The sequence below is a fragment of the Primulina eburnea genome, chromosome 1 (assembly GCF_022965805.1).
Source record: "Primulina eburnea isolate SZY01 chromosome 1, ASM2296580v1, whole genome shotgun sequence".
Classification (NCBI taxonomy): domain Eukaryota; kingdom Viridiplantae; phylum Streptophyta; class Magnoliopsida; order Lamiales; family Gesneriaceae; genus Primulina; species Primulina eburnea.
Genome location: NC_133101.1, coordinates 61549259 through 61561490, shown reverse-complemented (window position 1 = coordinate 61561490; position 12232 = coordinate 61549259). Strand labels below are relative to the sequence as shown.

Below are 12232 nucleotides of genomic sequence, written 5' to 3'. Positions count from 1 at the left end.
AAAAAATACAAAAAAAAAGTAAATTTATTTGTAAATGTATAAGAATCATCATATGCAATAATTCCTACAAACTTGTAAAATTATTTCACTACCCAAAATAGATTCGAATGTGCAGCGCCATGATAAGAATAGTGTAGATTGCAAAGAAAAGCAAAGTGTGTATCAACACAGCTTTCCCATTGGTCGTGAAGCTCCCGAATTCGACGCGTCGCATGTTTCCGGGGAGCTGGAATATGACTCCGGGGGATAGCAAGATGAACAGAAGAAAACCGATCAAAATCGGTGCCCAATCCTCCATTGTTCTTTTGCTAATTAATGATCAAGCAAGCTCCAAGTACTAAAAATGATCCTTAATATCAAGGAAAGTGTTCAACAAAGAATGTGTAGGTTGGTGTTTATATAAATATTAGACGATGATGTTAGGGAATGGTTGTTTGTTTTGGTCAGGTTTCATCCTTTGATTGTGTTTCAAGAAAGGACTGCCCGAATTAAGGCATCTTCCTCCACATGTTGAAGGGATTGAATGGAAGAAGATGCCCTACTCAAGTTATTGGTCTTGTGTAACTTGTCTAGCTTGGGGACATGAACAAATTTGAATTTTTTAAATAAACTTATTTACATTTAAAATATATACAAGTGAATTATCATGTCCGTCATGGGTCGCTAATTTATATGAAAATTTCCTAGACTTGGGTTCACTTGGACCGTGGATCGACGTCATATTGAAATCACATGGTCGTGAATGAGATTATTTTGAGTAGGTTTTTTGTGAGACGGTGTCACGAATCTTTATCTGTGAGACAGGTCAACCCTACCGATATTCATAATAAAAAATAATATTATTAGCATAAAAAGTAATATTTTTTCATGGATAACCCAAATAAAAGATATGTCTCACAAAATACGACCCGTGAGACCGTCTCATACAAGTTTTTGACGATTTTTTTTCCCAATTTTTTGTTGTATAACAAATTTGTAGGATAAATATTTGTCATTTTATTAAAATTTATAATTCTCTCTCTATAATTGTAGTTTTTATAATCAGTTATAATTGATAATAATTATAAGATTGAAAGTTTGACGCGGTAAAAGAAGTGAGCACCGATGAGGTGTCACTCACTCATGATGTGCATATAAATTAAAACTTATCATTTTTAAAATATTTGAGATATATTATTATTATCGATCAGTTTTGATATGCTGCACACCTACCGTGCACACTTATGTGAGTACCGATGAGTTGTCACTCACTCATTGGATGTGATGAAATATAGAAAAATTGCGCATTCAATGGGTGAGTGACACCTCATCGGTGCTCACATAAGTGTGCACGGTAAGTGTACAGCATATCAAAACTGATCGATAATAATAATATATCTCAAATATTTTAAAAATGATAAGTTTTAATTTCTATGCACATCATGACAATAAATAAGATATTTTTATTGGCATGGCCATATTTCGTCCAATCAAAACCAAGAATTATCGATAGCATATAACCATTGGCTTAATTATTGCCATGTCTGTACGACCAAGCACACACTATTTATCCTCCTCTCATCCACGCTGAAATCACTATCTCCACTCCACCAGGAGATATTTACTTTGTACTTTGCTCTTCACGAGTTGTACTCTTTTATTGCCCTGCCATTCCTCTTCCCATATCATCACTCCTCCCTTGCCAAACCTATTCTCATTCATCCTCGTAATCTTTTCCTAGGAGAAAACATAATGGAAAACAACCCGCAGCAGAGCTCGGCGGCGTACCCACCTGCAGCGCCGTATCACCACCTCCTTCAGCAGCAGCAACAGCAACTCCAGATGTTCTGGAATTACCAGCGCCAGGAAATAGAGCAGGTTAACGATTTCAAGAACCACCAGCTCCCATTGGCTCGAATCAAGAAGATCATGAAGGCAGATGAGGACGTGCGCATGATATCCGCGGAGGCGCCAATCCTCTTCGCCAAGGCTTGCGAGCTTTTCATTCTGGAGCTCACGATCAGATCTTGGCTCCACGCCGAGGAGAACAAGCGCCGTACGCTCCAGAAAAATGACATCGCGGCGGCCATTACGCGTACTGATATTTTTGATTTTTTGGTGGACATTGTGCCGAGGGATGAGATCAAGGATGAGGCGGCTGTGCTGGGTGGGATTGTGGGGCCCGCGGCCGGTGCAGGTGGAGTCACTGGTGTTCCGTACTATTACCCGACCATTGGTCAGCCTATGATGGGTCGTCCCGCTGTGGATCCGGGGGTTTACATGCAGGCGCCGCCGCCACCATCGCAGGCGTGGCAGTCGGTTTGGCAGACAGCGGCTGATGATGGCTCGTATGCCAGCGGCGGTGGTGCAAGCGGTGGCCACGGCAACCTCGACGGCCAAGGCTAACTCTGTAATTGAACGTTTCCTTTCCTTTGTTAATTAATTTTCATCATTTTTACTTGGATCTGGCGTTTTTGGAGAATTTGTAGGTGATTCTGTTAAGGGGCTTGTTATTTTGATTATTATTCTTCATGTTCGAATTTACAACTAGCGATGAGTCGATGCATTCTGGGAGCACTGTTTGCAGTGACTGTATAGGTTGCGCCGTGGGCACTATATATATACCGTCATAATGCAATTATCACCACCCATTCTGCAAATTTTAAATTCCCTCTGACTTCTCCACTGCAGCTTATTGGAATGCTTAAGTCAGTTCTTGACATTTTTTCCTACCATTTGTTGCATTTTGTGGTCGAAGCTGACCTAGCTATAGACATCTTTCTTCCATTCTTACCGTTCTTTCTATACTTACCGAATCCACCATGCTGTCTTCATTGCATATTAGATCAATGGTACACGACCTTTTTTACCTTATAATCCGCGACAAGATCATTCGGATGAACCGTGCTTGTGAGATGAGTTACTACCGATACTTAGATCATTTTGCCTTTTCTTTGACCCGTTCATAGCTGATATATCAACTTTTCTATAGCAGATTTATTAACTGTTCCATGTCGAGACTGTTCCCAGACGACTTATTAATTGTTTCATTACCGATTTATTGTTGGATCCACTTATTTTTACCCAATTGTTGTAGCATTTTTCACCTTTTCCATCCAAAACAAGTTCATTTTCATGAACCATGCTTTTGAGACAAACGATAGAACTATAGTTGAAGCTTAAACTTAGAAATATAACGTTAACACCTGCAAATTTAGCAAATTATGTCTATCCACAACCCAGACCATTTTACCTTTCCTAGGCTCATTCTATACTGATTTATCAGTTGCGGCATCCATTTCATACCAAGCTTATGCCATTCCACTTCCACCATTATTTTCCCAGTCAATGACACTTCATCCGCCTAGTGTAACATGATAGACTAATAGAATGTAGCCTTTCGTCTTGTTCCATTCGCTATAAGGTTTTTCAACCAACCATACTTGTGAGACAAGCAATAGAACAATGGTTAAAAACTCAAAATATGAACATTTTAATCTTGTAAATATATGAAAATTTTAGGGACAATAACGTATATGAATGTTATTGATAGTTTTTCTTTCCTTGAGGTTTTCAGTGGTCAATTTTGATATTTGACGGGTTTTTGTTTTTTTATTATGCAATTGTTGTTGCATATTGAGAATCCTTTCATGTTATGCACGACATTTGTGTATTCCTCCTATGCGGTTAGTATATCATGTTGCAAAGTTGTATTACTGTGGTGACAATTGACACGAGCTTTATTTTTTTTATGGTTGTGCTACTTAGTACTTTTGAATGTATACTATATTTATAGAAGCACAAGGCGCACTACTAAACCTCATGTGCGTTGTAGAGTCTAGGTGCAAAGTGCTAGGTGAGGCACATGTTTTATTGAGATGAAGTATCCATAGGAGTTGTGTGCTGGAATTTTAGAAGAGAATTTCATTTTTCATACTCCAACGTACTTTACGAACTATTTAATAACAATAAACAAATAGTCACTAGTCTCCAAGAAAAAAAATTAATTAGATTTATCTTGCATTTTATTTTGGATCTGTCCTATATCTAGGTAGCGATCAAAACATGTATAGGACCGAGCCTCACTATTCCTGGAGCCTAAGCACATGCGTGTGAGGATTTTAGTTACTATGGTGTAGTATGTGATTGGTTCTTGAAACTGGGAGGTTGGTTTTTCACGTGATATTTGTGATAAATTATGATATTGCTTCTTTGTGTGATAAAATAAATGTTGTACTTCTATGACCCAGAAAACTATGATTCTGTCAGTCATGGTAGATCAAGATAATAGTGCGTTACAGCTCACAACAAGTTTCCTTCTCTTTTTTGGTATTAGGATCCAAAGTACTTCTTTGTGCTTGGTTAATTTGGTTGTCACTAGCTTAAAGGGTTTGATAGTTAAGGGCTTTGCAAATGTAACTACATATGATACCGATGTACAAACATATGACTATTGTATAGTTAATGGAATTGTCAGGTTATGACATGTACGTACACGGTACATCAAGGGGTTATAGAAAGAATGACAGAAAAGCATAATTTGTTGAGTCTTCTTATCAATTGTGGGATATTTCTTCCCCAACAGCTTATAAGGATATTCTCATGGTAGAATTATATCAAATGTTGAGTTTGCCTCGTTCAGCTTTCTACTTTTGAGACCTGTAAATGATCTACCTCCATCTTCCACCTTCTTCCCTAACAGAGCAAGTGTGCAAGCATACCAAAAGAATTAGGTCAATAGATGAACCCAATGTTGGAAAATCAAAGAGAGCAACCTGATGTGCTATGTGAGAAAATATTATTCATTTTAGCGAGCAACTCAGCAACCTTACATATTAAAGGAATAAGCTTAATAGATGAACTTGATGTTGGAAATTACAGCAAGCGTCTTGATGTTTTGCTATTTGAGAAATTTTTTTCATCTTACTGATATTAAACCCATTGGCATTAATTTGGTTCGGTGAGCATTGATGAAATGGTTTATTCGAGGAAAGATGCCAGGAGTTGCTAGGATTACATGTAAAGAATTTAGAGGAAGAGGATAAGCCTTTTCTTGGCCGAGTGGACATCAGGCCGGGGTGGTTACTTCTTTGGCTTGCAACTTCGCCATCCTTGCAAGCGCACGAGTAGGCACGAGACATGACGGAGTTCTATCTGAAAGTGTATAATAGTGTACCGCTTGTGCGACCTATGTACTTGTTGCGTGTGAGGATACAGTGTAAGCAAGCCTTCATGGAGTTCCACTGGGTTTTTTTATTCTTCACATTTACAGTAAAAACATAATCCATTTTCCAAAACATACCACAAATTAAGGTAGATGGATCCAAATATAGCCTGTAAAGTTAATTTTGCAAATATTTCCTGGATTAATTTCCCAACTAAAGTTAATTATGAACTCATTTAACAAATGCAACCGTCCAAAAAAATTGCTTTATTTTAACTCAGCTACCTTGTTTCTGCCATTAACTGTCCTATACTACTTTTTTCAACCTTTCTTTGGTGTACATTCACAGTATGTTTATTAGACTATGGCTCCTTATGTGATTGTTGTCGTCGTCGTAATTTTATTTGGAGATTCTCATGCCTTGCAACTAAACTTGATCAACTTGCCTTTCTGCTTATAGAATATATGGATGCTTGCTGACATTGATTGTAGCAATCTTGTTTCTTACAGTTGAAATTCTGGTGAAAAGGCCTCTGACTCGACGACGCTACATGAAAGTATCCCTGCATATGGGTGTTACTGTAATGACTTGATACTTCCGGAATTTGTATTAAAAAAAGTTGATTTTGTGTGTAGGTACTCGAATTTATTTCTTCCAATCCATGTGTGGATCATGTTTTCAGTGCAAATTACAGTCTACTGAATTTTTTTATCCCATGATCTTGGTTCTTCAGTTTCTGCATATGACCAAATAAGGCGTGATTTGTATTTTTTAGGATTGTGTCTTGCATTCAACATAAGAAAACGAAAGAAATAACATAGATTCTTTGCTACATGGAGAGAGTAAAGCGTCAATAAAAATCCGTTTGGTTAGAAAAACCATTAGAATATAGACAAAAATTTGTGTGAGACGGTCTCACAGGTCGTGTTTTGTGAGACGGATTTTTTATTTGGATAATCCATGAAAAAATATTATTTTTTATGTTAAGAGAATTTTTTTTAATTGGAAATATCGGTATGTTGAACCATCTGTTGAATCGTCTCACAGATAAAGATTCGTGAGATTCTCTCACTGCTCTAGAATAAATCTATTGTTTGAAAAAAACCATTTTTTTACAAACCAGAATGTTTGAGTTTTTGTTTTATGCATCTATTTATATTCAAAATTAAAAACAAAAAAACATTTCAACATTTTATAAATATCAAAACCGTTTTTTTAAATAAAAATACTTTAAAAAATTGAAGCCTAATACTTCTTTATCGTAACTCGCCTAACTAATTGGAAAAAATCAATAAATTTCATAGAAAAAAATTGCGTACAGAAATAGAAAATAAATAAACATAAATATAAATATAAATATAAATAAAAAAAAGTGGTGGAAGAACAAATGTTTTGCTCCTCCAACCTTTTAGACAATCGAGAGAACTAAAGAAAGCCCCAAAGAAATTTATCCGCTATAGAAGATCGAAACTCTTGCTCGACGGTTCCCCAATAGCAACGGCAAATTTTCCCCACTCAACCATGGTAAATTCTTTCGTTTTGATTCTTTTTTCTTTCCACAGCTGATGTTTCGAATTTCTTTTTGCCCCTTTTTTACTGGTTGTATCACGGGGATTGATGGTTTCCCGACGCCGTATTATTGTATGCGTTTAATTTTCCTTCGCGTTATGTGATTTTGGGAATTTGAATCATAAATATGGATCGAAAATTCATTGGAAAAAAATTGGCCCTGGGGCTGGATGAATTTTAGCTGATTGCCTGATGGATTATCACGAGGGTACTGCCAGGAGGCGATATGACAGCTGCAGTTCTCAGCTGCGCTCCTTCCCTTCATGACACATCATCTTCATGTAGTGTTGGTTTGTTCTTCAAATAATTGAGCCTTCGTGATTCGTCAATGTTGGTAAAAATATTTCCTAATGACTCAAACACAAATAAAACTCAAGATTCAATATGAAAATCTGAGTATTACTACTCAGCCAAGTGTTTAATACCTTTACAAGAGGAAGAACTCTTGCCCCTAGCACAACCAATTCTAAATCAACAGAATTAACGTGAATGCCTCTAACCAGCTACTACTCCACATTTCATTCTCATTCACGCGTACATATAGATTCTTCCATTGGCTTGAGACTATTGGGCCTATGCCCAACATATTATGGTCCATAATAATGAAGTCCGTAACAGTCAATGCTTCATGAAGACTTTTGTTTATGTCCCCAACTGGAAACTGAGTAGCATTGGTTTGGTCACCCTGAAAATTTTGTTCATCAATTCTTTCAATTCTGCTCGTAATTGTGAGACTCTTCCTGTCATCTTTGGTCTATCCTAGTTGTTTGTCATTAAAGAGAAGCCAAATCGCTCATTTGATTGATCTATGCATCTCCTAGCTGCTTGGAGAACAATTCCAATCCATACTTAACGCCAGATACTTCTTCTTGGCTGCTTGGATAACAAATCCGATCTGTTCTTAATGTCTGATACTTCTCCCCTTAGCGCATGGAAGGTCGCCACCCGCTGATCAAATGATTCTGAGACCAGTTGGAGAGAGAAAATTTTCTATTCTGTTTATTCTGTTGTGAATTTGTGATTGCCATTGAATTTCTGGGTGGTCTAGCTTAAGCACCCTGGTAATTGCTAGTAGACCTGGGTTCCCCATCCATTCCTACATTGGGTCGTTTTCCTCATGGGAGGAGAAGAACACTCCTCCATCATGGCCTTCATATCATCAGTTTGTAAAATTGATGGGTGGTCTGGCTAAACCACTAATCTACTGTTCACGTATATCACTTTAATAGTTAATGTAGCTAGTCGATTCTGCCTCTGATGTTGCATGAAGTTCAGCTCCAATTACGTATTTGCATCTGATGTCTCTTGGCTTCACTTCCTGCCTGTAATTTTCTTCTATATTTTTAGTTTGATTCTTTACTAGGAGCACAAACGGTAGAATTGTCTTTCATGAGATTTGATTCTGTAATGATGCATGCTTTCAGTCTGTCCAAACTTATTATGTAGGAAAAAAAAAAGATGTCTATATTCTGGGTATCTATATCCAAGGCAAATTTATACGCACACACACGTGTATGCTACTCTTTAGATGAGTTGGTTACATAAGAAAATGCTGAAAAAATAATTGATGATGCAAGGTTTTGTTATTTTGTTAACTATATACTGATTAGCAAATATTTATGGTTCATATTAGTCTTTTTTCTTCTCTGTTTTGGAGTATTTAAGGATATGTTGTGTCCTACGAGCAAAACTAGTATACTTTGTGGATTCTCATAAATTGTAGGGTGTTATAATCACAATTTGCAAATTGGATTGCCCTCTTTGTTAGCTTACAATGCTTTATTTTTCCTTCATCTTTAGACAACCTCAAGGCGTGTGGCTGATAGGAAGGTATTGAAATTTGAGAAGAACATAAAGAAGAGAGGTGTAACTGGTGAAACAATTAAAAAGAAAGGAAGTTCTTATCCTGTAGGCCCTGTGGTGCTTGGGTTCATCATATTTGTTGTTGTTGGATCATGTAAGTAGCTATCTTTTCCTACGCATATGCATCATTTTCTGTCGTATGAGTAGAGAAAAAGATTTCAACTTTCACTTATGTACCATATTTTTAACTACCTTAATGCCATGCATCCATGTAACTTTGATTTATTGCAAAATTATTTGCAGAAACCTTTTTATCTTTTAAAATGCAACTCATTCACCAGTTTGTGAGCTATGTCCCTAAGGATGACCGATGTCAGTGGTATATTACACGAAACACCAATGAATATATCATCCTAAAAATGGTTTCTCTGAAATCCGGTACAACATTTAAATGATGTCGTGGGGAGACTATTGTAGTGAATATTTTGATAAAGGCGTCCCTGAAATTTTTAAGCATCTCGTATGAGTCGATGCATTGGGTGCGATGATGATGTTCAGCGAGGGAAGGTGTATGCCTCTGTCTATCCCATCCCGATCCTTGCACGACTCCTAACAGCTATCTAATGTTAATCTGCTTCGATTGTTAACTGATTGCTATATGTATTTGTTATTTTTCCAGCCTTGTTTCAGATTATCCGCATGGCAACAAGTGGAGGAGGCATGGCATAAATGTGTAGTGAAATTCGGCATGTAGATTATGTAACTTGGGTGTGGTGTTCACTTTTGGCATATGGGATTTGATGTGAACTTCATCTCCTAGTTAAAGTTTTATCATGGGAGAGCCTTTTTAGACACTTTTACATCTTTTGGTATGCCTTAATAATTTTATTATACAAGTGATTGTGTTTTATTAAGTGAACATGATTTATTATATTTTTTTTTAGTATGATAAATTGTAGTTAAATTTTCATATTTTATTATTATAAAAATCTCCTATCATAATTAACTTTACAAATCTCATATTTAAACAAAAACTCGAGAAACATAATATATGTAATACATAATATTCATATATTATATGATACACAACATATAAGTTTAGTCGCTATTAATATAGGGTATAGACTATAGACGGTGAATTTTAGTAGGAAAAGACTTTAAAAAAAGTACAAATCAATAAATATAAAAGTAAAAAAATTAGGAAAAAAAAAAACAAAGCAAAAATAAGTGTATTTTTTCCGAATATTTATTTTTTAAAAAATACTTGTAATAAAAATTTAAGTACTAGTGTAAAATAGATTGAGCCTGGGTCAAATGATAGTAGGGTTATTCGGTGATTGTAATTACGTCATCCTTCTTAGACTTGAACCAATAGGAAATCGTCGACGCGTCTTGTATCCTCATATGTATGTATATATCGGGACATAGATCCGGGTTTTTTTTAAAAATATTATAATTTTAAAACTTATTTATTAAAATATAGTAGTTTTCAAAACTTTACGAAAATATTGTAATCTAGAGAATGAACAACGGATAACGGATTCTCAGTCGGCGACGGTTTATCCAAAACCGTCGCTATTAGCGACGGTATTACAAAACCGTCGCTACTTGCGACGGTTTTAACAAAAACCGTCGCTATGGCAAGGATTCCTTTACACAATCCCATGCCTATAAATCTCACCGAGTATTTGACGAATTCATCTCATCTTCGGCTCAACTTTTCAGTTTCGACACTCTTCTTGAGCAGTTTTTTTTCTTCGGTCCGTGTCTTTTTTTTTAATAAAAATTCAGTGATTCTCTTTCTGTCGCATATCAATTTATCCAGCTCAAAATATATTATGTGAAATAAATTATAACTTTTTGATTGTGATTGAATAAAATTTTTTGATTCATCAATTTTATTTTTATTGAATTAATATTGTTTTATAATTTTTGTTTTTGTAATAAAGCTTAACTTTGACAGGTTATTTCATATAAGTAAATCCTAAGAGGTAACATTATTTTTTTTAAATTTAATATATTATTGTTATGGAATTAAATTTATATGTGAAATAACGTTATTTTATTTTTTGAGAAATTAAAATATATTTTGAGCTGGATAAATTGATATGCGACAGAAAAAGAATCACTGAATTTTTATTAAAAAAAAAAGACATGGACCGAAGAAAAAAAACTGCTCAAGTATTTGAAATTCTATTTGGTGTTTGGTTTAAAATTTAAAAATGGTATTTACAAATCCATTTCTTATTTGGAGAAAAAAGGATTCGAATTTGGAATTTTAAAATTTTACTAAACTACCTTTAGAAATTATATAAACATAAATAACTAAAAAAAGTTTAGAAATTAATAATTCTTCTCTATTATTTGTATTTGTAAATTCAAAAATTAATTATTATTTATTAATCATAGTGCACATAAAATAATAATTAAAAATCATAAAACAACTTCAAACTTTAACATAAAATTAATTATTAAACGTAAAAAGAGGTTTTGGTAATTACTATAATTTTTATTATATTAATCAGTAAATAACACAAGAAACTTATAAAATTTAAACGAAATCTTTCAACTTCTAAAAAAAAGTTAAAAAGGAAAAAAAAATCTAACCATTTAGAAACTTTTGGTGGAAAATGATGTGTTGGATAAAAAAGTAATTTTATGTTTTTAAAATCCAAATCCCACCAAATCTTATCAAATTTGATGGGATTTGGATATACTTGTGGAAATCCCATGAAATCCTAAGCAAGTCCGAATCCTTTTTTTTTAACATCTTGCCAAACAGTAAAAATAGGATTTTGAAATCCAAATCTCATGAAATCCTCCCAAATCCGGGTCGCCAAACACACCGTTATACGCATGGAATTGTGTAAATCCTTGCCATAGCTACGGTTGTTGTACAAACCGTCGCAATTAGCAACGGTTTTTGGAATACCGTCGCTATTTGGAATTGTGTAAAGGAAGGGAATCCTTGCCTTAGCGACGGTTGTTGTTCAAATCGTCGCAATTAGCAACGGTTTTTGGAATACCGTCGCTAATAGCGACGGTTTTGGATAAACCGATTCTGAATCTGCGGGTTCATTCTCCAGATTACCATATTTTCGTAAAGTTTTGAAAACTGCTATATTTTAATAAATAAGTTTTAAAATTATAATATTTTTAAAAAAAACCCCATAGATCCCTGATTTTGTTAATCTCCGAACTCGATTCCCAGATTTAGGAAAGTGAGAAGGAGAAAACATCTGGAGATATGGATGCTTTGGATTCAGTTTTCGATCCACTCAGAGAGTTCTCCAAGGACAGCATTCGTCTTGTGAAGCGATGCCACAAGCCTGACCGCAAAGGTAGCGCGCGCGTCCCTCTCTGTGGTACGTCATTTGAATTTCTTCTTAATTTCGTGAATCACTGTTGATTTTGTCTGTAGAATTCTCGAAGGTGGCTACTCGAACTGCCATCGGTTTCGTCGTGATGGGATTTGTTGGGTTTTTCGTCAAGTTGATTTTCATTCCCATCAACAATATCATCGTGGGTGCTTCCTGATGGATCCATTCGGTGCTCTGTGAGCTGTCATAACTTTTGTGTTTGAATAGATGCTAAATGTTTTGGAAGTGGGAGCTTAATATAAAAAACATGAATGTTGGTTTGGGTGTCAGCTGAAAACGGTGTTTTTATTACATAAATTATAATAACCATACCACGTGGAGTAGTAGATAAATTAG

The 12232-nt window shown here is 35.3% G+C and overlaps 3 protein-coding genes and 1 long non-coding RNA gene across 6 annotated transcripts; 3 read left to right on the top strand and 1 right to left on the bottom strand.

Moving 5' to 3' along the window:
* The first annotated feature begins 1579 nt into the window (after nucleotides 1-1579).
* LOC140837831 (nuclear transcription factor Y subunit C-1-like) lies at nucleotides 1580-5881 on the top strand. Of its 3 annotated transcripts, none has more exons than XM_073203937.1 (2): nucleotides 1580-2389; nucleotides 5636-5881. In XM_073203937.1, exon 1 carries the CDS (start codon nucleotides 1732-1734, stop codon nucleotides 2383-2385), a length of 654 nt encoding a protein of 217 aa, XP_073060038.1. In that variant the 5' UTR covers nucleotides 1580-1731; the 3' UTR covers nucleotides 2386-2389; nucleotides 5636-5881. The 3 variants fall into 3 exon arrangements, with proteins under 3 accessions (XP_073060038.1, XP_073060034.1, XP_073060031.1); XM_073203933.1 differs by lacking the exon at nucleotides 5636-5881 and adding an exon at nucleotides 4974-5189; XM_073203930.1 differs by having other exon boundaries at nucleotides 1589-2389; nucleotides 5654-5881.
* Nucleotides 5243-5629, bottom strand: LOC140837845 (uncharacterized). Its single transcript, XR_012119482.1, has 2 exons — nucleotides 5447-5629; nucleotides 5243-5408 (listed from the first exon to the last, which is right to left on the bottom strand). It is a non-coding gene; the product is annotated as an uncharacterized lncRNA (long non-coding RNA).
* A 621-nt stretch (nucleotides 5882-6502) lies between the features above and the next one.
* Nucleotides 6503-9428, top strand: LOC140837823 (uncharacterized). The gene is made up of 3 exons (XM_073203923.1): nucleotides 6503-6668; nucleotides 8514-8670; nucleotides 9196-9428. Exons 1-3 carry the CDS (start codon nucleotides 6666-6668, stop codon nucleotides 9243-9245), a joined length of 210 nt encoding a protein of 69 aa, XP_073060024.1. The 5' UTR covers nucleotides 6503-6665; the 3' UTR covers nucleotides 9246-9428.
* Nucleotides 9429-11691: 2263 nt separating this feature from the next.
* Nucleotides 11692-12182, top strand: LOC140837780 (protein transport protein Sec61 subunit gamma-1-like). Its single transcript, XM_073203893.1, has 2 exons — nucleotides 11692-11857; nucleotides 11938-12182. Exons 1-2 carry the CDS (start codon nucleotides 11764-11766, stop codon nucleotides 12051-12053), a joined length of 210 nt encoding a protein of 69 aa, XP_073059994.1. The 5' UTR covers nucleotides 11692-11763; the 3' UTR covers nucleotides 12054-12182.
* The last annotated feature ends 50 nt before the right edge of the window (nucleotides 12183-12232 follow it).

What these genes read in the sequence shown, in the direction of transcription:
- LOC140837823 (XM_073203923.1), top strand. An exon ending in ATTTGTTGTTGTTGGATCAT is followed by an intron (nt 8,671 to 9,195) that starts GTAAGTAGCTAT and finishes TTATTTTTCCAG; the next exon opens with CCTTGTTTCAGATTATCCGC.
- LOC140837831 (XM_073203937.1), top strand. Translation starts at nt 1,732, where the DNA reads ATGGAAAACAACCCGCAGCAGAGCTCGGCGGCGTACCCACCTGCAGCG.
- LOC140837780 (XM_073203893.1), top strand. Translation starts at nt 11,764, where the DNA reads ATGGATGCTTTGGATTCAGTTTTCGATCCACTCAGAGAGTTCTCCAAG. An exon ending in CCACAAGCCTGACCGCAAAG is followed by an intron (nt 11,858 to 11,937) that starts GTAGCGCGCGCG and finishes TTTTGTCTGTAG; the next exon opens with AATTCTCGAAGGTGGCTACT.